This window comes from Leptodactylus fuscus, chromosome 11, assembly GCF_031893055.1.
Source record: "Leptodactylus fuscus isolate aLepFus1 chromosome 11, aLepFus1.hap2, whole genome shotgun sequence".
NCBI classification, from domain to species: Eukaryota; Metazoa; Chordata; class Amphibia; order Anura; family Leptodactylidae; genus Leptodactylus; species Leptodactylus fuscus.
In genome coordinates, this window is record NC_134275.1 from 42,286,757 (window position 1) to 42,314,414 (window position 27,658).

The window sequence follows — 27,658 nt, forward strand, 5'->3', positions numbered from 1 at the left end:
GCGATTGTGACTATAAATCAAATATAGCTCGACCTTTTTATTTGAAGTCGCTATCATGGATCCTGGGGGTCACAAATGTGACTCCATTCACTAACATGAGTGAAGGAATTGCAAGGTGACCCATTGATCTTTGGTGATCGCAGTGTACCCATAGCCTAAATGTAGTGATGCTGTGAAACGCTAGTGCCCCGTTTGCCCCTATCATTTCAATCACATTCACTACTTAAGTTGCGATTAATAGCGCGGCATCGCAGTCTTAATATCGGGAAGTCAAAGCCGCCATGTAGCCCTAGTTAATATTACGATTGATATTTTTTTTTTTGTTTTATTCCTATCATTTATGGAGGATTTGTCAAAAACAAATGAAAAGAAAAAGTGTCGCAGTTGCCCATAGTAAGTAATCTGACACATCTGGGCAATGTTCTAGCCAATTTTCACACTGTAAATAGATGACGCTTCCCCTTTAACAGGTGGAGCGGTGGATGCCAGAGAGGATGGATGTGATCTGTTGGCAGCTGCTGTGATGGATTGAGCTGGTCTGGCCTGGAGCTGTGGGTGGGAGGACCTGGGAGTAGAGGCAGCTGGTGACTACTAGCAGTCAGGAGGCAGAGCTGCTGCAGACACCATGGATTTCAATGTGAAGAAGCTGGCTTCTGATGCTGGGGTGTTCTTCACCAGGGCTGTGCAGGTAAGTGGCAGCAGGGGTATGTCTTATTTGGGGGTGGAGGGGGAGCTGGCTGCCTAGGTTGTGCACCCTCCCCTCTGCAGCATCCTCTGACAGCTGCTGCCGCTTCTTATCCCTCCATCTTTGCTGCATCTCCCATTAGACTTGCCTCATCCACCTGCTGATCATGGGTCTCCTCTCTGCAGGCAGCGGCCATTGCTCTCCCTGTGCTTGCAGCTATTGCTGCAGACGACAGGTAGCCTCTGCCTGCTGGGCCCTGCAGCTGCTGCAGAACTTCATTGTAATACATATTGTACACTGCATTTTTTTGCACACCTCCCCGGTAAGGATCAGTACCTGCATGGTGACCCTGGCTGCGTCATTCAGGTCTGTGCAAAGGGATGGGTGTACCCAAGTTATGGCACCCTATAGATAAGTATATTGTGGGGTCAAAATGCCTACGTATCACTGGGTCGTTGTGGTACAGCTCCACGCTAGCTGACCCAACACCCCCTCATTAAAGTCAATGGGCATTAGTATGGATTTTGGGGGATCAGCAAGATCCCACTCTTCACTATTATAGGGGACGCCAACAATAAATAGGGTAAGTTGTGCATTCTGTCAATGTCCTGGCTCAGCACATCTCGACAAACAGACGCTTCTTCAATACGTTTATAGTGTAAAACTCATATATGACCGATGATGTCATTGCTTCAGGGATAGTAGCTTTAGCTGTTCTGCTGTTGCTTAAAGGATCACTCCATGTTGTTTTCTAATACTGTACAAACAAGGGTTAATACAATTGTATACATACTGTATATATAAGATGGTTGATGCATGAGTCATGGACTTCTGTGGCCATCCCTGATGTCCTTTAGGCCAGAAATCCTATATTTATCCCTTGGACCAACTACAGAAAATATTGTTGAGGGGTGTAACTACCAGGACAGTGGCAGTAGTGGCTCCCAGAAGACATCAGGGGGCCCGGCGGCAGTCGCCACAGGGCCCTGCCATTCCTAGTTACCCCACTGGCCAAATGAAAAAACATTCAGTACAGGGCTGAACTAAACCTGGTGCCATGGTGATAAAAAAAAAAAAAAAATCCCCTATATAAAGTTTTGTTCTTGTGCATTGTGTGGTCTCTCACCTTACCAGAATCCTTCTCTCCCAGCAGAAGCGGTCACAGACTACTGGGCAGAGGAAGCAAAACATGACCATACAAAACCTGGTGCCGCGACCAAATAAAATCAGCCCTGTCTAAGGTTTTGCTCCCTGCACTTGATGCATTAAACACCAACTTACTAAACATCATCTCTCGCAGCAGAAGTGGTCACAGACTGCTCCTGCACGGCAGAGGAATCAGACCATGGCTGTACAAATTATCGCATCGTGATGATATAAAACCAGTCCTGTCTGAGGTTTGGCTCCCTGAGCATTATGTATTCAGCACCCATTGACCGTATCCAACTTCATCTCTCCCAGCAGAAGTGGTCACAAACTGCTCCTGCGGGGTAGAGGAAGTAAACCATGTGCTGTCATCTCCCCATAGCATAGGCTGCTGCTATATCCAGAAAGTGGAAGACTCTTGGTAAAAATGGGGAACTAGTGCAGGGAGAGGGCTGCATTATAGTTGTCCACACGCTTTGTGGTGTATCTCTAACTTTGTCACAGTGGACACTGCTGAAGGGGTTAAGGCTGAGCTAGCCGCAGCTGTCTTGTGACAGTCACACTCCCTTGGGTTTCTCTATAATGACAATGCCCTGCTCATTGAGCTGTGGCCGCAGGTGAGCGCCAAACTTATAGATGTTTTGAGTTAACTAATAATATGCGTGCCGCTGTTTATCGACAAGATCTGTCTGTCATACGGGGGTGGAAGAAGGATCCTCGAGAGGAGGCCGAAGCCTTGAAATATTAATGGCTCTAGGCCTGTTAATTCCAGCAGCGCTCTATCTAGCGAGGTGTCGATGGCTCTGTTGTGGTCACATGGTCCTCTGCAGCCTTGTGTCTGGTGAACTTTTTGGTGCTGATGTGTTGATCATGGTCATCCTGCTTTGTAGGCACTTTATAACATGATGGCTACCTAAGCGGCAATTCACAACAGCATCTTTGTTGGAAAAATCCCTCCAAAAGCACAGATTAGTTCTAATAAAACATAGCTTTTATTGCTAGAAATTTAAAATACATGTGTGTACAACGGCATAGTTCACAGCAGCCTACGCGTTTCGGGAGCGTACATCCCTTACTCATGCCATGAGTGCTGCGGTCCTGAGCTTCAATTTCTGTGCATCTGTTTATATGGGATCGTTTCACAATTTGGTGAGCTGTTGAGTTTTTATTTCCTTTTTTGTTGGAAAAATGTTTGGGTTCTCTGCACACCCCTTTATCACCTGTCCACCCCGTTCACCTCAGCTACAAGTCTGCACCTAGGGAGAGTTTGAGTGGAGTGGCGGTCCAGCATGTCGACTACCCATCTACTCAAGGTCTATGGCACTGGAGGACTCGTCCCATCTCTCAGATCCTCCCCCCCCCCCCCCAGTGGCCGGAATATCTCTTTAAGAATGAGGCTACACATTGCAGAAACACAGCATTTTTGGATTTTTATGAAATGTTAGTTGAATGTGTCGGGCCGAGACATCCTTGTCCTGTTCCGCCCACAATCACCCATGGCGAGCAAGGCGCAGAATGGGGACTGTAGTACACAAAGCGCCTTGCACCAAATGTGTGCTGCCATGTAAGCTTTCTGTGCCAGAAAATGCAATGGTTTTTGGGATTGTGTTTTCTGCTGCATTTTCACTGCATCTTTTGTTCTGCAGTATCTTTTAGCTCCGTTTCACTCCATGTGCCCTGTGGCTTTCCAAGCCTATGATATTGATGACCTTTCCCCTACGGATTAGAGTGGTGGGAGTCTGACACTCAGCGCCCCCTTCTCCTCTGTTCAACTGTTTCAGCTTTTTTTGCTTTTTCTCAAGCCAATGACATCATGTTTACTGGTTTCAAGTCCATGCTGCTCAGCCCCATGCAAATGAATGGAGATAGGCTGCAATACCATGCACAGCCACTATACGGTGTTTGGCGCTGTATTTGGTATGCAGTGTGGAGGAATGTCTGCTAAAACCTGAAAGTTTTCACAAGTTCTGCTGTCTAAAGTATAAGATGGTGTCCTGGCTTGTGGCTGGTGTCTGTAGCTGGGGGAAGAAGGGTCAGGCATATTGGACTTCAACATGCCCCAATCCTTAGTTTTCAAGGGAGATGTTCCTATGCAAGGTGATGGCTTCCCTCTAACTATTCAGACAACAGGAATGCTAAGCCAATCCAAGCGTGAATGTTTATGGAGGGGCAGATGGAATATTCAGCTATCTAAGGTATACGGTAACCTCTAGGGTGGGATCACACTACTATTATACCTCTCTTATACCGTCACAGGATGAGAGCAACGGACATTAAATGACAGAGGCAGACGGAGCCGGCTCATTCTGGTGTCCATCCACATTTTCCTTCATGTGAAAAACATGAATCAAGCTTTCCTCCGCCATACTGTTCACATTAGAGTCAATGGGAACAGACAAGTCTACTGAGACTCTGCTACTGTTAATGTCCTATGATGGATGATATCAATGGATTCATCAATCAACTGCAATAATTGTAGTGTGAACGTAGCCTTAAGTTCACATGCCGTTTTCGTCAGGCAGAGAAGCATGTTCCAGGTCTTTGAAGAGCAGATGTTGATACTTTCTAAAAATGTATTTTTAAAGAATTTTTTGTAGTAGCTTTTTTTTTTTTTTTTTTTTTTGCGCATTTTTGCCTAGCACATGGGATTTTGTTTCCTAAAGCCTTCTTTTTTTTTTTTTTCTGCCAGTTTAAAGAAAAATCTGCTGCTGACCCCAATAAAGTCAATACAAGGAAGATTTTACTTGTTTTTTGAAGCAAATTTTGAGTTGGAATATGTCTCGTGGTTGGCTCCAAAAACGTGTAAATGTTAAGAGTCCATCAAAAAAACTAAATGGCTCTATCTTAGGGTGAATTCACACTGAGTAAACGCTAGCTTATTCTGAACGTAAAACACGTTCAGAATAAGCGGCGTCTAAAGCAGCTCCATTCATTTCTATGGGAGCGGGGATACGAGCGCTCCCCATAGAAATGAATGGGCTGCTTCTTTCACTCCGTGCAGTCCCATTGAAGTGAATGGGGAGTGCCGGCGTATACGGCAAGCTCTGCTCATGCCGGAGCGTACACGCCGGCACTCCCCATTCACTTCAATGGGACTGCACGGAGTGAAAGAAGCAGCCCATTCATTTCTATGGGGAGCGCTCGTATCCCCGCTCCCATAGAAATGAATGGAGCTGCTTTAGACGCCGCTTATTCTGAACGTGTTTTACGTTCAGAATAAGCTAGCGTTTACTCAGTGTGAATGCACCCTTAATCCGTTTTGGCTGACATAAAGCTAGTCATGTGAATAGACCCCTATACAATTATGTCTCACAGATGTTAGATTGGAAAACAGCTGTGATGCGTCAATCCAGTCTAAGGATTACATTCCCTATGACCCCTATTCCACAGGTATATAAGCTGCCCCTGACATCCACCATGGTCTCCAGTATAGACACAACGGTGGGGAACAATTTCTGGGATGGGCCGTAGCCATTTATGAGCCCATTTGCTCCTCGCATTGCTCCGCCTTCTATAGCACTGTAGGGCGGGAGGTCTACTAATCTATTGGGACACACATGGACCTGTTTTCTGACCTTTTGGCTTGTGAGAGTTATGTTTGTAGGTTTTTGATGATTTTTGCAGTTTTTTTTTCTGCTATACCACCAATTATTTAGTACAACTATTGTTAAAATGGCGTTTCTTAATGTGATATAACGCCGTGTGTCCACGTAATGGCTGACAAATAATTGATGTGCTCCTTATGATGATCTGCGGTGCGGTGGGAGCTTTTAGTGAGTCACACGTCATATACTTTTCATTTCTAGAAGCTTAAACCTTGGAAAATATGGCAGTGCTGGTATTTGTGTTATGGGTCACGGAAGGATTTATGTGAGAACACTCCGACTGGTATGTGATGATGGCGTCTTAAAGAGCCAAAACCTTTTCTTCCGGAACTTTCTACACATTCTATGTTATAAAGGGTAACATTTTATATACCAAGCTGTAATGAAGGGAAGCGGTGATGTACTCGCTCCCGTACAAAGCTTTGTATTCCAATTATTGCAAATGTCTCCCCTGGGAGGCCTCACATTCCCCAATTGGCGAATTTACTGTTATGCAGAAGCGGCTATGGGCTTTGCTCGGATAACTTGGGAACGCCGCAGCTCTTACCACAGCTTGCTGATTTCTACAGAAGATGCTCACTCTATTTGAGAGGGTGTGAAAAATTTTTGGAAAGAGGTTAGAGTAAAAAGTAGGGCTATAGAGTCAGTGGATCATACCATGACTCCACTATTATTTTCAGCTTTTTCTGACTACGACTACACCTGATAGTGGCTCAACTCCACAACCCTATAAAATAAAAGCCATCCTTATTCCACCAGTCGTCTTCTGCTCCCATTTGGATGCTTACTTGGTCCTCACTGGTCTTTACTTCATGCCTCGGCTCGCAAAAAATAGTCACTACTGCGGCTGCGTAACAATGGGGGACCCCAGTGAGAGTGCAGTTTTTCTGCAACATGTAGCCTCAGCCTTAAGGCTTGGTGACCCTTGATGGCGCTAAGATGGGGGCTCATACTGGGCTTTGCTCAGCTTTCCCAGAAAAGGACATGACTGAGAAATCATTCATTAGAATTTTAACTATTCGCCCCCCAAAAACCCCACTTGTGAACCTATAGTGACTTTTATAAGACAGGGTATTGGTATACAGTAGTCAATTACGTGAGCTCATATTCTTCGTGTCTATGCCATGATGTCCGGCTGATGGATTCATAAGGTTTCCATTCAGAGACAGGCGTACATTTAGGGTGAGCCTGGGGGTAAAACATTGTTGAAATGCCCCTAGCTATAATTTAGAAAAAAAAAGAGCTGAGGTGTTAGATAAAAATTTTTTATATATAGGTGTGGTCTGCACTGCAATCAGGGTTGTATGGGTTAAGTTACATGTAACTTAAAGAAACACTCTAGAATTCCTCTCTGCACTAGTTGCAGTAGGCCTCTCCTCCCAGTAGTCACAACAAGGCCTCCACCATCTTGTCCTGCCATGTACTTACCACTCGCTTGCTCTCAGGCAGCTACATATGGGCAGCTTAATGCTGATTCATTATATGGCCGCCACGGTGCGCTTTCTCTATTTGGCGTGATCAGTCTAGGGTCACTTCTGCCAGGGGAGATGGAAATTGATGCTGACGGTGTCCAGCTGTTTCCAGCCAGTGTCGGGTGGAGGCAACTGCCCACTAAATATATTGTGGACAAAGAGCATAACCCTGGCTACGAGGGTACATAAGTGTGTCCATCTACTGATCCAGCACAAAGTGATCACTGTCTCCGTGTCCTCATGTTTGGAAATCCTGCCTACTCCTATTCAAATTCCACCACAACCTCCCATTGCAGTGAATGGAAGTAAGAAGTCTTTATGCCAACGGCAGGATGATTTCCGTGGCGGATTTGGCATGGTGGGGGTCACCGCAAAAGTGAGTGATGGGATTGGAGTCCAACCATTACTAGGCTAGCGTTGCATTTATCTCGCCGTCCTTCCAGGCATTTGTTCGTCGCACTTCATATCATCACTTTCCAGCCGACACTTCTCATTTCTGTAACAACAACCCCCAGCGTGTTGCCCAGGACGCTTTCCAAGTTGCTCAGAAATTCCGGCTATGTGACATAAGTCTCCTTAATCTCTTTCTTTCGGCTTGTGTTGCCAGGTGAAAGAAGGGTTAGTAGAGGCTCGGAGGAGCCGTTGTGTGGAGGTGGATAAGCCCTCGAAGCCGGGAATCTATCTGCTCTTATATATAAGGCTGATTATAGTCGCCCTGCTGCGATTTCACTGGCGAGCACATTTTGTTTACGGCTGTGGTTACGAGTTAAGGATTTTACATTTTCACCTACATCCTGACATTACCAATAATGTAAGTGAATGAGGAAGAGTCTGCGCAGAAGAAGGAACGCGCTCCACATCATGTTTATTATTGCTGTGGATTCCGCACGGAAAAATTGTGAATAAGCCTCATTTACTTACAGCAAACTCATCTGTATGTAAATCCACTGGTCATTCGGCAGCGTGTTCGACAGGTGTTGCTATGGGCAACAACAATAGACTTCTCATCCTTGCTGGTGAGATGCTCACGAAAAGAAGGAGGACTCCGAGAAGATTGTGCCATTTTAAGAAAAAAAAAAAAAATAGGCCCAGTAGAATTGACTCCATAAACTGCCCTAAAATATAGCCCAGATCTACCCCAACTCCTAGTGGTCTCACATGTGAGGAGGGCATGAGCTTCTTAAAGGGGTTTCCTGGGACTTATCAACTGATGTCATATTCATCGGCCATATGGTCTGTTCTAACCTCAGTTCTATTCAGTGAATTGGGCTGAGCTGCAAAACCACGCATGGCCACTATATTATGTACGGGTATTCCATGAAAAGGCTGTAGTGCTCAGCCGAATGCTGTGGTCTCTTAAACCAGCTGATCCTGGGACCCCCGCCAAGCCTAAGAATGAGCCTGAAAAACCTCTTTAATAAACTGGGTGGATCTGACTCCTATATAGGGAAGATCAAGACTGGTGTAGGAAGTGTCAGTCTTGATAAATCTCCCCCAGGGGCCACACGGTGGCTCAGTGGTTAGCACTGCAGCCTTGCAGCACTGGAGTCCTGGTGTTCAAATCCCGCCAAGGACATAAAAAAAAAAAAAACATCTGCAAGGAGTTTGTATGTTCTCCCCATGTTTGCATGGATTTCCATCCCATATTTCAAAAAAGACATACTGATAGGGAAAAATGTACATTGTGAGCTCTATGTGGGGCTCACAATCTACATTTAAAAAAAAAAAAAAAAAAAAAAAAAAATCTCCCCCAATGGGTCCAGGTAATATTAAAGGGGTTTTCCATAATATCTGATCACTGGAGGACCAATCACTACTCCACCTGTATGACCACTAGTTCCATACAAGTAAATGGAGTGGTGGTCACACGTGCACACCACTACTCCGTTCACCCAGGACTCTCGGGGACCCCGTTCTCATTATTGCTGGGGGTCCCAGCAATGATCGAACACTTATCCACAAACATATTCGGTATAGCTAATAATGCACTTATGTCTCGTCTATATAATATCTATTAGACCGTAATGTACATTATCCAGGAATCTTAAGAATCTCCTGAGGAGTCCATGTTGATGTGAATCGATTGATGCCAATAGTCTGTACTGTATAATGGCAGTTCTTCCTCCAGTGGTTGCCCTACTGTATCTTCCATTATGATGTGTATTCCTGTGTACATATACTATATGGAATATACACTATAACTCTGCCCCTGGGGTCTCCTCCTCTGCTGGAGTCTCCATCCCCCACCCCAAGTTTGTTGTTCTGTGGTTCTTCCATGAAAGTGACCACTGGAAACCTTATCTCCGCTGAATAATAGATGCCGGGTCCCACTGGATGTTTGGCGCGGGGGCTACAGGTGCACCATATTGCATTATTTATCTGTACAGCAGCAGGAAAACAGGTCAAAGGATCCTGACAGTGTGACCAGACACAAGAACGTCTATTATCCCTGTGGGCAGATGGCAGACACTCAGTTGTGACGCTGAATTGATTTCCCTGATCAACTGTGAAAGTCTAGAACAAGGAGCAAGGCCGAGCCTGTGCCCGTATCCTGCAGGGTAATATACATGCCATGGACAAAACAATATCATGGGAACCTCTCCCATATGTATAACTTCTAGGGTAGCAAATATAGCAGCTTCATTGGGGCCCAACAAGTAAGGGGGCCATTTGTACTGAGGCCCAGGCTGCAATTACTGAAAACTATGGATAATAATCTAAGGAGAAGTGGAAAACTGAATGTGACCCCATTAACTTTACAGTGACCTCATAATGCCTGTATGTGACATAATAGTTACTTTCTTCATATGCTATGATGTCAGTCATCCTTGTATGTGTGCATTATCTCTGTTCTATGTTGTCATAGTGAGCAATATGTACATTACTGTGACGTCACTGTGTGTATTATCCCTGTGCTGCGACATCTGTGTGTATTATCTCTGTCCTGTGACATCACTGTGTGTATTATCCCTGTACTGTGACATCACTGTGTATATTATCCCTGTCCTGTGACATCACTGTGTATTATCCCTGTACTGTGACATCACTGTGTGTATTATCCCTGTACTGTGACATCACTGTGTATTATCCCTGTCCTGTGACATCACTGTGTGTATTATTCCTGTGCTGTGACATCACTGCGTGTATTATCCCTGTGCTGTGACATCACTGTGTATTATCCCTGTCCTGTGACATCACTGTGTATTATCCCTTTCCTGTGACATCACTGTGTGTATTATTCCTGTACTGTGACATCACTGTGTGTATTATCTCTGTCCTGTGACATCACTGTTACTTGTTACACCCCTGCTCTCGCCTCTCCTGACATGTCTGTTTTTAGTAACTATTTGCATTCTCCATGAAATAACATCCCCAGGGCATTTTCTTTTTATATTGTTCCTCTGTTATTCCTCCTAGAAATACTTGTAGAAATTGACAACTGAGCAATACCATTATCTGTCCTTACACAATCTGATACTGAGAGCACTGATTGGACAGTGTCATGTGTTAGATACCCCCCCGCCACACACACACACACCAACTGGTTCTAGCAGTGAAAGTATACATAAATTTCCAGGAGCAGTAGCACAGGGATAGCACAATGCAGAGTTCCCTGAAAAGATGTTTGATGATGGTTAAACTATAGGGAACTACAATAAACCTGTTGGGAGAGGGGCAAATCTTCATGAAAAGCTTCTATTGCAGATGGTATTGATGGTCTGGATGGATAAATCTGCATTTTATTAAGCTCACTGCTCTTATTGATCGGCACAATGATGGGAGTTATAACCACTTACTGTGTCCTCCTGTTGTACTTAGTTGTACGCTGTAAATAATTGAATATGTATACTGTGTGCATTAACCTATGGTATGTATGTATATATAGATGTACTGTTTTGGAGATATACTCAGCTTCTCTCCTCTATCATATAACCCTATATATCACAGAGATCAGCTTCTCTCCTCTATCATATAACCCCATATATATCACACAGCTCAGCTTCTCTCTTTCATATACAGTATATCAAGCCCTGTTTCTTTTTCAGTTCACAGAGGAGAAATTGGGCCAAGCAGAGAAGACAGAGTTGGACGCTCACTTTGAGAACCTCTTGACCAGAGCTGACAGTACAAAAAACTGGACCGAGAAGATCCTTCGTCAGACCGAGGTCCTCCTGCAACCGAACCCCAGTGAGTAGATGTGTATAAAAGTTTTAATGCACAGAAATAATAGAAAACGGGAAGAATAATCTCTAGTAAGATGTGTATATTGTTGCTCCTGTAGGTGCTCGAGTAGAAGAGTTTTTGTATGAAAAATTGGACCGGAAGATTCCCTCTCGAGTGACGAATGGGGAGCTATTGGGCCAGTACATGACTGAAGCTGCCAATGACTTTGGGCCCAGCTCTCCTTATGGTGAGTTGTATGACAGAACTGCCAATGAAGAGCTTAATATGGGATGTTTATAGTATATCCACATGATATGTCAATAGATACAGCTCTTGCCTCTCAAGAATAGCAGCCGCTACCCATAGAAGTGGAAAGAACAGATGTTGGAGAGCCATGTTCTCAAGACAGGTCCCAGAATTGGGAACTGCATGTATTGGACATTTTATAGACTGTAGGATGTCCCACCCCGAAGTCCTCTTAACCCCATTCTACATGGCATTAAAGAGGCGACCATGCCAGTCTCTTAGCTGAAGTATATGGGAATGACAGAATTGATGTGTAAGCACTCTCCATCCTGTATGTAGCCATGGTTCGGAGGACAGCAGTCAGGACTCTCCTGATACAAAGCGAAGGTCCTAGCGAAGGAAGTTTAAAGTGAGAAATCTCCTTAAAGGGGTCTTCCAGACCTATTAATTGATGACCTATCCTTGGGACCCACCACACTTAGCACTTGGGATCAAGCTGTTGCATATTTATATGTCTGATCTATTTGTTTTTGGGGGGACAGAGGTGTCTGGTTGCAGCTTCCTCCCCACTCCCCATAGAAATCACATACTTGGCCGTGCCGAGCTTGCATGTGTATAGAGGTGTTGGGGGAGATTACAGTCAACATAAAGAACCATTCCAATGTCTTTGACAATGTATAGATACAGTAGGTGGAAGGGGTTTGTGTCCACCCTCTACACCCGATGCCATTACAGTACCTTTGTCTTTGCACCCCATGTAATTGCTCCCCTGGAGCACCCTTCATGTTCCCTGTATACACCCCTTGTATATATAGAGTATAATGTAATGTAATGGTTCTATATTGACTAAATGTTGATTCATTCACGTCACAAGCTGAGATGGAAACTAAAGAGCTGCCAGTCTCTGCGTATATATACAGTGGGCACATTTCCCAGATGTCTTCTTCTCGTACATACTACGTGCTGCCAGTTCAGTCCCTGGCGCTGGTACGACTGATGGGGCTGTAATTGGAGCCTGTGGGCAGGCCGTGTCCTTGCCATAACTGCATTGTGTTCTCTCCGTGTGCTTCGCTGGCTTTTAATCTAATTCTGTGTACAGCTAAACAGCCCTGTCCCACCACCCTAATTGTACAATGTTCCCTCATGTTCTCAGGGCAGACACTCATCAAGGTCGGGGAGACGCAGAAACGTCTGGGCATTGCAGAGCGAGACTTCATCCACTCCTCCTCCATCAACTTCCTGACTCCTCTTCGCAACTTTCTGGAGGGAGATTGGAGGACCATCTCTGTAAGTTGTTTTCCATTGATGGGGGGGCTTTAGTCTCTGCAGGGACCTACTTGAATCTGTTACCTGGCTGACCTGGGCGATTGTATTCCAGGCTTATCAGTTGATTACCTATCCTTAGTATAAGTCATTATTTGAAGATCGAGACCCCTGCAGATCAGCTGTTTGCAGCAGCAGCCTCACTCACTAAGCGTTGCTGCTGTGATACAGGCCAGGAGATCTTCACCCGGACCCCACACCGATCAGCTGATGCAGCTGCTGGAAGCTGTATATAAGGTACCTTACAGCTCTGCTTCTATTGAAATGCCTTGGAGTAGAACTGTAGTTCCCTATAGCTGGAAGCTGTATACATTGTATGGAGCCGTACACTATTGTGTGGGAACTGCAGCCACACTCCTATTTACTTCAGCAGCAGCCAAGCTACTTCCGGCCGAATCCTCTGAACAGTGTGGGGTCCGGGTCCAGTCTAATACCGATGACCTAGCTTGTAGATATCCATTATGCCTCGGTCTCAGACAACCCCTTTAGTGTTCCTAGCACTTTATTATTCATGAGTACATATTCACATTCGTTTGTTTTCACAACTTTTACAGAAGGAGAGGAGAATCCTACAGAACCGCCGCTTGGATCTCGATGCTTGTAAAGCACGACTGAAGAAAGCTAAAGCAGCGGAGGCAAAAGCCGCGGTAATGTCCCATCTGATAACTGTCACTACATGGGGGGTGCATGCCTATATGGTGGGAGGGGGGAGGGCAGCTATCTTTCCATATACTCCTTCCAGTTGACATGTCTTTCATATTTTCCACCACTTTTTTCTTTTTTTTTTTTTTTTTTCCTTTGGGTTTTATGGGATTATTAGTAGGATATCGGTGGTGAAGCTCGTATAATATATCATGGCGTCTGTTCCATTATAACCAGCACTGACTCATTAATCCCATCTCATCAGATGATCACTCCAGATCTGATTGTACCGCCATCACCATCTTTCTACTACTTTTCGGGGTGCGGTGTTTGGCTGCTATTAACGTCCTCCCTTGTTCCGTTCTGTTTGCCCCTCACTAACCTTGTGGTGTTTTTGTTTTCTGTTGTGTTTTTTTTTTGTGATTTGCTCAGCTCGAGGGCGATGTGAGTATTTGTCGCTGAGGTCATTGCTGTGATTTCCTCTTTTTGCTTCTTTCTGTTCATCTGTAAACTTTACTGTCCACTGCCCTTGTTACTGACTTAGTCGGAGTGCTGGTAGAGGTGGGGGGTCACGGCGCGGTAGAGGATGTGAGAGTTATTTTGTGATGTAGAAATTAGGAACCTCTAGTTTACCTTTGTCATTTTATGATGGGAAATTGAATGAGGAACGCAGAAGAATATCACTGCAGGCCTGGCAAGCACATGAATAGGATGTATGGAGGGCATACAAAATTAGGAACAGAGGGGAATATCACTGCGGGCCTGATATCCCCTATGTGTCCTATTAGGATATACAGGGGTATTACTGCTGGTCCTCCACTCAGGAGCCACTTATAAGCAGACTCAACCAGGTTTTTTTTGTGTTTGTTTTTTGTTTTTACTTGTACTGGCTAGACAGATGTAGCAGAGCTGAGTTTGTCATATGACATAGTGCCTGCTCCATTACTTTTAATGCAGTGAGCCATCATGGTACATAATATAGTATACACCATCTGGTCATTTGGAGTGGCTGCGGCTGGTAAAGATTTTTCAGATCTGGCCTCTGTTTAATGCACAATGAGTGGCTTTTGAATACAGATGTAGCAGAGCTGAATCTATTATTGAACCGGCACCGGGATAACTTGCTCTACTGTGCCGCATAGACTGACTCAGCACGGCTATATCTCATTTCATACGGCTTTGTATACATGACATATTTGATGTATGCATTGTACAATTTCCCATTCTGCTAACCCCCTGGTTACCCCCTTATCACTTCCAAATCCTGCATGGTCTGTCCTGACAACATAATGGCTGGACTGGATTTTAGTACAGCCAACTGGTGATCACAATAAAATTCAAGGTGGTAGATATTGGGCACCATTATCCCATCCCTATATTCTGAAATGGAAGTGCCAAACATGCCCGCCATTATGCGACTGAGGATATACCAATATAGTATCCCTGTGACAACTGAGTGGCCGGAGAATAGAGTTGGGAAAGTTGTCATTGGGACACCACTAAAATATCAAATCTTATTCTGAGCTGGGAATGGTCAGCTGACCCAAGAATCCCGAAACATGAGGCTGCAAGCACCCTGTGCCTCTGATGATGATGATACCCTGCAGCCAGATTGCTGTGTAATCCCCGATGGGTTGGCATTAGATCTGGGGTCCCCACCTCCTCCCCGCTGTGGCAGTATTTCTGTACTTCTGTGCCGTGCCCCCTCCTCGCTCTTGCATGTCCCTGGCCTCTCTGCATTGTGCTTTGAAGTTCTGCATCTGAGTTAATTATCCGGACAGGAAATCTCTATATGGGAGGAGATGCCCGGGGGGCACCCGCTGCGCCCGCCTCATCCAGAACGGTTATGTGCCTTAGCCGTAGATACAAGTCAGCCATTCCCAGTAGATTGATGTTGTGATTTGTGTCATTTGATAAAACTGTCCATTGTGCTGAACTGGGCTGCCACTCCTAGCAACCAACTGGCCATTGCCCACATCTGTAGTCTCCACGTATACTGGCATAGTACTACGTCTACATGTATACTAGCATAGTACTACGTCTATAGTCTACATGTATACTAGCATAGTACCACGTCTACAGACCTACATGTATACTAGCATAGTACTATGTTTATAGTCTACATGTATACTGGCATAGTACCACGTCTATAGTCTACACGTGCACTGGCATAGTACCAAGTCTATAGACTACATGTATACTGGCATAGTACCATGTTTATAGTCTACATGTGTACTGGCATAGTACCTTGAATGAAATACAACTTTGACCTAAAAAAATGCAAAGAATATAATTCCACGAGTCGTCAACTGTTGCTAATATTTTGAATGAATATTTTCTTTCTGGGAAAGCTGGGTGACAACCATAGCAGTATATTAGTATTTTTTTTAGGAATGTGTCACTATTTTTATTTTATTTAAAATTTAAAAAAACACTCACAGTGAAATCTATCACTTTTTTTTTCCTGATCTCTTTTTATCTTCTAATTATAGATTTATTTTTTCTGTACATGACTATGGGGGCGGCCATCTTTCCTGACATGCTCCTTCGGTCTATTAATAACAATCAGTGATACGCTTTTCAGCATAGTCGTATTCCTAGGCAGCGATAGTCTATGGAGAAGTTTTGTGAAAGAGTAGATAAGTTATGACATCATCCATGGTTAGTAGTGGGTGCAATGATGGGTCACTGCTGTTATCTATAGAGGTATTATCTTCTATTGTAATCCTCTTTGTGATGTAGATGAGTTAACTGCTGCAAGAAAAAAACCCTAAAGAATTCCCAAGTGTCTATTATTGGGCTTAGTGGCCAGAGTGATAATAGAAAGATAATTAGTCCCATAAACTTTTTTTTTTTTTTTTTTTTTTTTAATAAAAATGATCAAAAAGTTTAACATAGAAACTTAAAAAAAAAAAAAAAAAAGTCATATTTTGGTGACATATTGCCCAGCCCTGTGGGTGTCACTTCTGTTTTATTTTTTTCTCATCCATATGGGCAGCTGCAGTGCCTGCTAATTAAAGAGGGCTGAACAGGAGAACCAGCTGCAGTACCTGGCTCCACCACACATTTGGATGAGCTGCTGTGCCCTGACGGTAGGGATCAGTGAGGTCGGGAACCTCACCGATCAGACCTATGAGATAACCAGCCGGTTAGCTCTTTTGAACACTATATGGTGCTATAACGTATGCATTGTATAGCGGTATTATTTAATATTGTATGACTTAAGGCCATGTCTACTTTTCCCTGCACACCATACAACCGCTTCATCTTCTTTTAGGTAACTCGTCTAGCTTGACATTTCTAACTCTCTAATTTGATCCTTTGATATAGAAAAGGTGCTGTAATGGCCGCCATACTGGTTTTCACCTGGCTTTCACATGAAAATAATCTATATACTGCCACATCGTATTTAGAAATGGGCGACTCGTGAACTTATATGTACCAGCCATTGTATATACATTAGGGTCAAATACTTGAGATTTGGCCCTAATAAGCGTCCATTTTGTAGGCCGAAATTAGAACGTGCAGCCTCCATCTTAGTAGTACACCATGAGGCACCATCAGGCACTGTGCACAGAGAACCTCCATATCTCAAGAGACCTGGAGAGAAAATGGCCGAGTTGCCCACAGCAAACAGTAAGAATTTAGGTTAAACAGGTTAACTTATTACAAAAAATTTTTTTAATTTTCGGCACAGCCTGAGATAAGCGGCGGCATGGTGAGCGCGGACAGCAGCTTATCACCGCCTCTGTACTGACTAATCTGCTGAGTCATGTCAGGCAGCTTGGTTCTAATCACAATCTTTTCGGTGCTGGTTGCTAGGCATAGCTTCCCTAGCAACCTGTGCCTCCATACAATTATAGAAATATGGGCTAGGCTCTGGTTGGTTGCTATGGGCAACGAGGCCACGTTTTTCAACGACCATTTGGATGAGGAGGACCATTGGGTGTGAGATAGATATATATATATATATATATATATATATATATATATATATATATATATAGGGCTTAATGGAAGGCAGTAGTGGAGGCAGCAACTCTAGCAGCCACTCCGTGCTCCATAGTTATAAAGGACATTCGCCATCTTTTAGCAGGCAGAGCAGGTAGCCAGTAATGTTCTAAGTATCCCAATATCGGGATCCAGGGTGGGCCCCTTGGTGTTGCTGCTGTTTGCCCCCTCCTTACCCGTCCATGTTCATTTCTGTTTTCTTTGGTTTGTGTGCTTCTGTTCTTCACATTCATGTTCTCCCTGCATGACATGAGCTCTGTTCCCCGCAGGCTTTGCCTGATTTTCAGGAGACCCGACCTCGTAATTACGTACTGTCGGCCAGTGCGTCAGCGGTAAGATCAATCTAAACCCCTCCCTCTTTTCAGACCCTTGCTAATTCCTATCTGCCCCCTACCCCAAGCCTAGCTAGTGACCTGCCCTTATAGCAATGTACTATTGTGACTTACAGTCCCTTATAGTGTATGACAACATGTAGTCTATTAGTTACCTCTTACTATAGGTCCGTATATAAAGCGCCACCTACCTTTTACAGTTCTCTATATATATGGTCTATATTCGGTCATGTGTGACATGAAGTTCTGTAGTAAGGCCAAGTATTGGAGATGCCATAAGTTGCCTAATTCTCTTTGGTAAAAATATTTGACTTGTTGACTTTTGATCTCAAAAAATTTGATTTGTATCTGTAGTGCTGTGGGACCTACAGGTATCACTAGAAGAATTGAGAAGGCCTAGATCTGTCCAGTTGGGCTAATTCAAGGGCTATAACTTGGCCATAGAGTCAATATGATGTCCAAACACTTGGTCATAGGTCATGAAACCATGTCTTGAGTCAGTTGTGAGGAACATCTCAGGAATCTTTATCTGTAGGGTTGATGATCTTGTAAGGTTATAGTCTTGTTATCTTAGATGACTATAAGTTGTATGAAGTTCAGTTGTCAGGTTGATTGAAGGTCTCGTGTGTCAGTCCAACATTTCATTTTGGTGTTGTGGAGTCACCCCTTTCACACATACACTACCACCAACTCCCATCCACTGTTATCTAGGTCCTTATGGGGAAGGTTATTCGGAGGGTCTCTATAGGGTTGGTGCTTTTGTGGAATTATCTCCACAATGTCCTTTTTGGGGCTTCATTCTCTTAGTTGTACAAGTTATAGGTGATTATTCAGGTTATTCTATTCTATGACCTTCTGGACCTCACCATGCTACAATTGCCTAGGCTGTTGGTGTGAACACACGTTTTATTTATGGGGTTAGCTTTAGGGGCAGTATGGAGACTTGACAAAACAATGGTTCCATAGTGAAGGACTTAAAGCAACCGTCCATTCAGGAGCTCAAAAATGATATGGAGGTCTCTTGATGATAACTTTCCTTAGGCTTGGTTCCTTGGCTGCTTTTGAGTTTGGTTTCCATAGAACAGGTATGTGATGTGACTATGGTTTAGCTACGGTGCCTACATGGAGTCTGAAATAGTCTAAAGGCTAGTTCACACAGGGACATGGACGCTGATTTTGACAGCTGATTTCGCGGCCAAATCAGCCTCCATAAAAGCCCTATGTGAATTGCTAGCTTTTTTTTTCTGCTAGCTTTTTTTATTGCTAGCTTTTTTTGCTAGCAGAAAAGAAGCAACATGACCTTTCTTCAGGCGTTTAACGCCTGAAAAAATGAATAGGAGTCTATGGGGCACTGAAAAAACCGCTAGCGGTTTTTGGTCGCTTATTTTTGCAGCTGTTTTGGCAAAAACAGCGACTGAAACCGCTAGCGGTTTTTTTATCATGTACTTTTTTGTAATGCAAAAAAAAAAGCTTAAAAAAAACAGCGACTGAAAAAGCGGCAAAAACAGTGGCAAAAACAGCGTCCAATGCAAAAAACAGTGTCCAAAAAAAGCGACGCTGAAAAATCAGTGACAAAATCAGCTAGGCTACCCCCTGCCTCATGATAGGTTCAGGCTGCTGCTCTGCTTGAGCCTGAACCAATGATGATAAAAGGAGGGTGTCTTAGACAACCTCAGACTCCCTATGGACAGTGTAGTTACAGATCACATCCCTGGAGATGGGCTAAAAAGTAAAGATCTAAGGAAAATAAATATTAGGCCGTCCTCTCCTGATGGCACTGACTTACCTACATATTGTTTTTGGGTTTCTGGCTTAAAGGCAAGGGCAAAAATAAAATTCTTTAATGGGTTAGACATTGAATGTTTAGTATTTGGGGACACCCCAAACCCCTTCTTCCAAGTAAGGACCTATGTATATGATGATACGCCATTGATCATTGCCCCGACTTAACCCTTCCCTTTCCTTCCCATCTGTGAAACTTCACTGGCTGTTGTGTTTTGTTGAGTGCCTATGACGTATCTCAGACTCATCTCTCCTGTTACTCTGTGACCGCAGCTCTGGAGTGACGAGGTGGACAAGGTAAGCGCACCCAAGACTACGCAGAGGACTAATGTTGTGCCCTGTTCTCCTCTGAAAGTGTTTCATAATTAAAGCAAGATCTCTTTTTCTGTGTTCTCAGAAAAGTCCATCACTACACGGTCCACAGGACCAAACCCCAGAGCCTGACTACATTTCTGACTAAGACGTTGGGCCTCTGGCATTCTTGGGGTTTGTACACACATAGTTTTTTGTAGGTGGACTTTGAGACGGAATCCACCTCAAAATCGGTCTCAAAAAATACCTCCCATTCATTTCATTGGGAGTTGGAGCAGATACATATAAGTCCAATTTAAAAAGTTTACTGCCTGTAGGGTCAGTACTGGATCCTATGTATATCCTGTTCTGAGAATGTCCATACTTATGTGTGAATAATGTTAGAAGCTCACTTTTTAACTCAAAGTACCATTTCCAGGTAGTGGCCCTCTAAGTCACCAATCACAGGTAGGTTAGTGGCCCTTTAAGACACAGATCACAGGCACATGATCTGTGACTACAGTTTAGTTACTGTGCCTATTGGAAGTCTGAGGTAGTCTAAGATACACCCTGTCTCATGATGGGTTCAGGCGGGTGCAGTCTCAACAAATGATGAAAAAGGGGGTGGGTCTTAGACTACCTCACACTCCCAATAGGCACGGTAACTAAACTGTAGTCACAAAGTAGCAGGTTACTGGCTTTTTAAGTCAGATTTGGGGACAGATTGCATCTGCCATCAGTCACGTCTAGATATCGCCTGGCTGCGGTCAGGCTGAAAGCACAGCTTGGGTAATAGCCCCCAGTTGTAAGGATTGGTGGGGGTCTCAGCAGTCAGACACTGCTCCATAGATTTTACATAGTAAAACCCCTTTAATAGGAGACCGTATGTTGTGTGTGGGAGCACTGAGGGAGTGTTATACTATGTATTGGGGTACTGAGTGTGCAGTATTAGGGGGGTCTCAAGACATAACTTTGCGTGAGGCTCCAGCAATACCAGATATGGCCCTCATCTGATATTGTCTATGGTATGGCGGTGAATATGTAGCCATCACAGGAGGCCTCCTCCTGGCATCTATGTTCCTCTGACACTAGGGGACCATTCTTTATCTGGTGCTGGGTTTTTATATAAGAGCCCCCCCCCCCCCCCCATACATATAAGATATACATAGGTATTGTACGCCCTATAGCCCGCCCTCCTGTCACCAGCACACTCTGTAGTGTGGACTTTCCTGAGGAGCAGGTTGGAGATGTCTTGCTGATCTTCTTGTGAGGCCTACATTCTGATATCTGAGGGTAGGTGTAATATGTAGAAAACATATATATATATATATCCAGATATAGGACTGCTGCAGGCGCCACTTGTTTGTTTGCCGTTAACCTTCTCCGTTTCTCGTTTTGTTGGTTGCCGCTTCCCTCCCAGCATGATCCTCTCCACCGTCAGCAGGATGCACGTACTCATCCATAGGGATGGGCGCTTCTATCTCTGAGGCTTCATGTGACCATATCCAGCCATACATTCTGTTTCTCTTGTGTCACCAGGTCTCTTGTACCTCCCTGTCACCTACACAGAGCAGGGGCAGCAATGTTGAAGACCACCTTTACATTAGCCCCCTAGACACCAGTGATGTCGCTGAAGGACGCGGTCACTGGCTTCTAGCGAGGGACTATGGATAATTTTTTTGTCCGCCTGCACTGTGCATCCATAGTTTTCGTACTATAAGACTCACTGCATACAATGACCTCCAACCAGAGTAACAAACCCCCTCCCTCACATTAGACTCAGATATACGGTATACTAGCAGTGAGCCTTATAGTTGGAAACTGCGTGTATGTAATACAATATATGTCCTTTTAATTGGAAAGAATAAGGCCCATCTACTAGATTTGGGGCCTCTTTTTGTCTCTAGATCATGGCATCCTTAAGTGTTACCACATCCATCCATTAGGTGCCCGTTTATGGGTCTTGTCACGTGGACGGGATACATTATGAAGCCACTTTACGCCCAGTGAGGGTGTCATGATCTGGAGCGTGAAGCCCAAAGATCATACAATATTGGGTAATGTCAGGTCACCCTAATGGAGAACCATCAAAGTTTTGGCTACACATGTGCCAAAATACCAAATTATTTGTTCTGTCTGGATACACTAGAGGGATCCATTTCCTTACCAAGGGGCTGTAACATCCCTGAGGCACCTGGTACCTCCTACCTCAGGCATGTTACAAGTCCATGGTATTATCTATTGTTGTAGACATCCACAAAATGGCGGCCGACACTGTGCATTTATTGTCATTTATGTTATATTATGTTAAGCAGCCCTCTGTCCACATGTTAATACTTGGCTATCGGCCTATGGAGGACATATTGGAATCGCCAGAGTATGTTACAGCCGTGTCACACACAGCAGGATTATCTGCCCAGGCTATTTACCATGCACATAGTCCATCTAGGTGATATGTGCCTTAAAGGGATTTGTCCGGGACTATGATATTGATTGCTGTGGCCTCCTCACTATTTACCAAGCACAGCACCATATATTGTGCTGTGACTACACTTGGTATTACAGGTTTGTCCCATTTATTTGAATGGGACAAAGCTGCAGCATGTCCATGTGACCACTAGGCATGACTTCACAGGCCTGAAGTGGTGCTCAATATCATAATCCCTGGAACCCCTTTAAGACACCTTTTAGAGTCACCTTATATTGACAGTCCACCCTCGAACTGCTGCACTCTGTTCTTCAAAAATCTCCTACATAGACCTAGAATTATAAGTTCTACTATAGACACTTTTTGGGGATCCAACCCCAACAAATCCCCCCCTCCCCCAAACGATTACAAATAAACGCTCCATGTGAATGGAGAGGTGGCATGCGTGCTTTGCCTTCACTTCTTTGGGACTGCAATTTCCATGAGTCCCTTGGAAGTAAATGCAATGGTAGCTACGTATTCACTTTCCCCCTTTCCCCCTCAATGGAGCACTTAGGAGAAACGTGGAGGCCTCCATACTCCTGATGACTGAGCAACCCTTCCAGGATAGGGAATAAGTGGAGAAAACCCCTTTAATAATCTCTGATTCACTGAGCCACCATTACAGAGAGTTTACTGCATACTTTTAGATTTGATTTAATAATAATTTACAGTATGTTCCCCTAGTGGTGGTTTGAAGCAGACAGAATATCTATGTATGTGATTTGGAGCACTGTATAAAAAAAACCCAGACCCCTAATCCAGAAATTACTTTTACAAATGTATTAAAATCTTCATCCATTTGCCTTCTTCAGTAGTTTCTGCTCCACTAATTTTGGCGTAATTGGAATTTTTTCTCTAGCCCCCACCGTTCCTGAGTAATCAATGGTTATTTTCAGCACCCAATATGCAGACTAGGCTCTCTACTGCCGGGTGGGCGGAACTAGGCCAGAGCAGGTAGTCTAGGACCACCCATTTTCTGATGAAACTAAATGCACAGATTGCTAAACCACAGTGAGGGCTAGAGAAAAAAATTCCAACTGCGCAAGAATCAGTGGAATGGCTATTATTGAAGATTGCAAAGATGTAGCGTTGGTGAAAGGTCCTCTTTATAGTAATTCCCTAGTAACATCATTCTGCTGGACATTTGCAGTTGATGACTGTGTTCAGGAATTGCTATTTGTGCGATTCTCCCCTTATTACATATATATTGGCCCCGCTGGTAACTTACGTGCCTGAGCTCAAGAAGGTATCTACAGGGTGGTCGCAGTGTGCGCCGGTTAATGTGGAGGTGATTGGATTTCTCTTGCAGGCGGAGCATGAGCTGAGGGTGGCTCAGACGGAGTTTGATCGGCAGGCGGAAGTGACCAGACTGCTCCTAGAAGGGATCAGCAGCACTCACGTGAGTCTATGTAGTCTGACAGACTAAGGAACCCCCTTATAACATAGATAGACCCTGATCTTTTTTCAAGGTAATAAATTGGTGTTAAATATAAAAATAACAAACATAACTTTGCTGGAAATTTCCTCTTCATGCACAGATGTCCTGCTGAGCCTGTGATAGACTTGTGTTTATACACATCAGCCAATCAGGAGCTGCAGTGGGAGGGAACAGTAGCCTGAGCCAATTAGGAGATGGGGGTGTGTCCCAGACTACCTCAGACTCTCTACTGATGCTGTAACTACATTGTAGTCACAGATCACAGCCCCAATGAAAGTGAGCTGAAATACATCCAAGGAAGGGGAGTACTTAGCAGATACTGACGGGTTTGTTCACCTTCATGTACAGTTTCAGTTTATTTATGGAGTTAAAGAAGTTTTCTGGTTTTGTTAGTTGACGTATTCTTACGACAGGTCCCCCCCTCCCCAATCTTAAACTGATGACCTGACACCTTGGATCCCCGTGAAGCTCCCTGACAGTGCTGAGTCCACTTCACAGGCCATGTGACGTCATATTTTTCAGTCATGTGGCCTATTTGCGGCTCAGTCCCATTCAAGTGAAAGAGCTGAGCTGCAATACCAAACAAAGCCACTATACAATGTAGAACTGTGTGCTTGCAATGAAGTAAAGAGGCCGCAGTGCTCATCGAAACGCTGCAGCCTCTTCAGCTGATCATCCAGGGGGCCTGGGTATTGGACTCCATGCTGATCTTCAGTTGCTAACGTACCCTAAGGACAGGTAGTCAATTATTACCCCTTTATAGGCCATGTTCACCTTTATTTATGTAAATAAATCCATATTCAGTTGAGTCACTTTGTAGACTTTGCATGACTTCTACTGAGCTTAGGTCAGTCTATATTATATACTTCAGAGCTGCATTTAGAATTCTGCTGGTTGTCATATGGGAAACAGTCAGCAAGCCTGTTGTCAGACCCAGTTCAGAGCTCTTTTATCATATTATTTCCCAAAATGTATATCCTCTCTCTAAAGCAGCAGTTCCAAATGTGACCAGTGCGCATAATAAATGGATCCTTGTAGAACTAATGCATTGGACAAGATTACAGACTGATCAACCTAGTTAGTGAATGGTTAATCCTGAGATCTGTGGTCGGTCACTCCTCAGTAAACAACTAAGAGACGTTTGTCATACAAAGTGGTTTCAGCCATGACATACGAAACTATATCCTGGAAAAAGAGCCTCATGTCACCGGCCTTGTCTTCCACAGGTCAATCATCTCCGCTGCCTGCATGAGTTTGCAGAGGCCCAGGCCACATACTATGCTCAATGCTACCAGTACATGGTGGACCTGCAGAAACAGCTGGGCAGGTATGTGACAAGGGACATGGGGTCAGGTTTGGTTGTTATTATGTACTATGGACTACTATCAGGCACCACTAGGGGGAGCCTGCAGTATGGGAGTGTTTGTCATCCCCATTGATTTAATACTGTATGTGGCAACACTGTGCATCTCCCTGAAAATAGATATCTTTGTTATATTCTATGTACAAGACGGGTTATGCAAGCCTCCATATTTTTGCAACCGTTTTCAAGATCTCTGCTTGCTGTCTCACAAAAGGAACCAGTGTCCAGTGATGTCTATTACATGACAGCAAACGGAGATCTTACAGAAAGTCGGAAAATCATATAATGTGCCTTATACAAATACCATTTATTTGCCAGGATTGGAGATGTTGATGCTATATGTGTATGTGGCCACCCAGTGGTTGCAATGTAAATTGCAACCTGGCAGAGATTTTGCTAGCACGTTATGTATTTGTCATCAAGTATTGAATGTCTTAAAGGGATTGTGCACGACTCGAAAACATGGCTGCGTACTGCTTCTCAGATAGTGATACCATGTCCATTGATCACATCTCCATCCTATTAGAATGGAGATGTGTATTTATAATAGAGCTTTAATTGGAGGGTCAGGGATGGATTCTGCCTTAACATCCTCCTGTGAAAAAACTCCTTGTGAACTTGCCCTGTAAGCTTTTAATACCTGCACGTTTTTTGGCTGGCCATAAAGTCATCCGTTTTGGTCAATGGAGTCTGTGTATGTCCAGCTTAAATCCTAAGGACCTGTGGGCAGATTAGCGTCTTAAATCTCAGTGACCATGTTGTCAGTAATCTTTCTCTCTTTCATCTATGCTGCCAGTTCCCGGGGTGAGGTGTAAGTATTTTATACTCTATAGGCTGTCCTCCTTCACGTACCTATGTATTGTAGAAGACGAGCCTGTCCACGTGTGGCATTAGTAACATCATGTGACCAGAGGGTAATATCAGGCAGACGTAGTGATGACATGTTGTCAGGCTGTAATGTGAAGATCAGGGGACCAACCCAGGTTATAAAGGCTGCGCTGTTTTGCAGACCCTGAAGTGGCGCCATTTTAGAGTAAACCACAACTCCCACGGCCCCTTCATTCTAAGGATGTGTGGAGGTTTTGATTATCAGTGAGGCACACGGGAGGACTCATGTTTGCATGAAACCGTCCCTGTAGGAGTCGCTGTAGCTTTTTCTGCTGCTTTCAACATTTGCATTGTGAAAACAGAGGGAAAACTAGGAGCAGAAACTGACACGTTCCAAGCTAAAGACCGGTCAGTGTTCACTATGGATTTTTATTATTGCATCTAAATGGGATTTGATAAAATCTCTCCTGAGTTGATTTCTATACTGGACAGTGTCCCTTCCCCCTGTGGCCTCAGCTTTAAAGGGGTTATAAGATTGATGACCTATTCCCCACTGCTCAGCTATTTAAAGAGACTATGCCATTCAGATTGCCATCTCTTCCCTGAAAACAAAATAGCACCGTACACAGTATAGTGGTTATGCTTGGCCCATGTGACCAATGTATGTTATGTCAAGTGACCCGTAACCTCGTGTAGCACTGCAAACAGCAAATCGTCAGACACCCCATGTATTTTCAATTGATGACCTGACCAAAGGAAAGGCCATTGGTACTATAAGCCCTGAAAACACCTTTAAAGCATTTGTTAGAGAGAAAAAAAACACAATAATTGCCTCCTCCATTGAAAATAAGCCTGTATGAGCTGTAATGTACTGGCATGTTTACGGTGAAGTTATATGCTCTATCCTCTGGAGCAATGATACATATCATGGTGTACAAAGAGGAGGATAAGCCCACAATACAAATAAATCTATTAACGCCTTGGTTTGATTCCCATAGAACTGCATTATGAGTGTGACCCCCCCCCCCTTCTATTCATATAGGAAAAATTTTGTGGAGGAGAGGTGGCCAGTACTTCTGTACAGAGCACATAACTTAATAAATATGCCAGTAAGTTGGTTAAGTATGTAAACTGGGTCAAAAATAGAAAGAAAAAGATTGGTAGTTTCTGCACAATGTACACCAAACAGTGCTGTTTTTGTTAGTGAATACACAGCAGAAATATTTAGCATCAAGTGAATAGTTAGGACCTACCTTTTATCTTTCAACAGGTTTCCTTCAACATTTGTGGGGAATGCAGAGGCCACTTCCCCACCTCTCAGCACGTCCCCTCCAGCCGCCACACTACCCTTGCTCCAGGCCGTAAGTCCCAACCCTGCAGATGGAACACTGAATCCTGCAGACGTCAAACCGCCTGCGAGTGGCACACGAAAAGCAAGAGTGCTATACGACTACCAGGCAGCAGACAGCACTGAGCTTAGTCTTATGGCCGATGAGGTGAGCTGAGGTTGCTGAACATGAAGTTTCAGGTCATATACTTTAGAATTTCTTGTAGTTAGCCATTTCCTTTCCCCCCGCAGTTGATCACAGTATACAGTCTCCCTGGCATGGACCCAGACTGGCTCATCGGAGAGCGAGGGAACCAGAAAGGCAAAGTCCCTGTTACATACCTGGAACTCCTCAGTTAGACCGAAGGTGACCGCTGTGCAGAATCTCTCAACAAGCCAATTGCCCCTTGGGGCTGTTTCATTGCTTGGAGGCTGCTGTTGCTTCTTCAGTATCCCCCTTGTCTGTCCTTGCAGATCCTTTCTCCACCAGACCCCTTTACTGTGTTTGATCGGCCTCCAATGTTGATAATCCT

At 44.2% G+C, this 27,658-nt stretch overlaps 1 protein-coding gene across 3 annotated transcripts; it reads left to right on the forward strand.

Moving 5' to 3' along the window:
* The first annotated feature begins 532 nt into the window (after positions 1–532).
* On the forward strand, positions 533–27,620 carry SH3GLB2 (SH3 domain containing GRB2 like, endophilin B2). Of its 3 annotated transcripts, XM_075259962.1 has the most exons (12): positions 533–688; positions 10,955–11,096; positions 11,191–11,319; positions 12,472–12,605; positions 13,196–13,288; positions 13,716–13,727; positions 17,564–17,626; positions 19,682–19,705; positions 23,479–23,568; positions 24,834–24,934; positions 27,069–27,294; positions 27,378–27,620. In XM_075259962.1, exons 1-12 carry the CDS (start codon positions 626–628, stop codon positions 27,483–27,485), a joined length of 1,185 nt encoding a protein of 394 aa, XP_075116063.1. In that variant the 5' UTR covers positions 533–625; the 3' UTR covers positions 27,486–27,620. The 3 variants fall into 3 exon arrangements, with proteins under 3 accessions (XP_075116063.1, XP_075116064.1, XP_075116066.1); XM_075259963.1 differs by lacking the exon at positions 13,716–13,727; XM_075259965.1 differs by lacking the exons at positions 13,716–13,727; positions 17,564–17,626; positions 19,682–19,705.
* The last annotated feature ends 38 nt before the right edge of the window (positions 27,621–27,658 follow it).

What these genes read in the sequence shown, in the direction of transcription:
- SH3GLB2 (XM_075259962.1), top strand. Translation starts at nt 626, where the DNA reads ATGGATTTCAATGTGAAGAAGCTGGCTTCTGATGCTGGGGTGTTCTTC. An exon ending in GGAGTGACGAGGTGGACAAG is followed by an intron (nt 19,706 to 23,478) that starts GTAAGCGCACCC and finishes TTTCTCTTGCAG; the next exon opens with GCGGAGCATGAGCTGAGGGT. An exon ending in AAGGGATCAGCAGCACTCAC is followed by an intron (nt 23,569 to 24,833) that starts GTGAGTCTATGT and finishes TGTCTTCCACAG; the next exon opens with GTCAATCATCTCCGCTGCCT.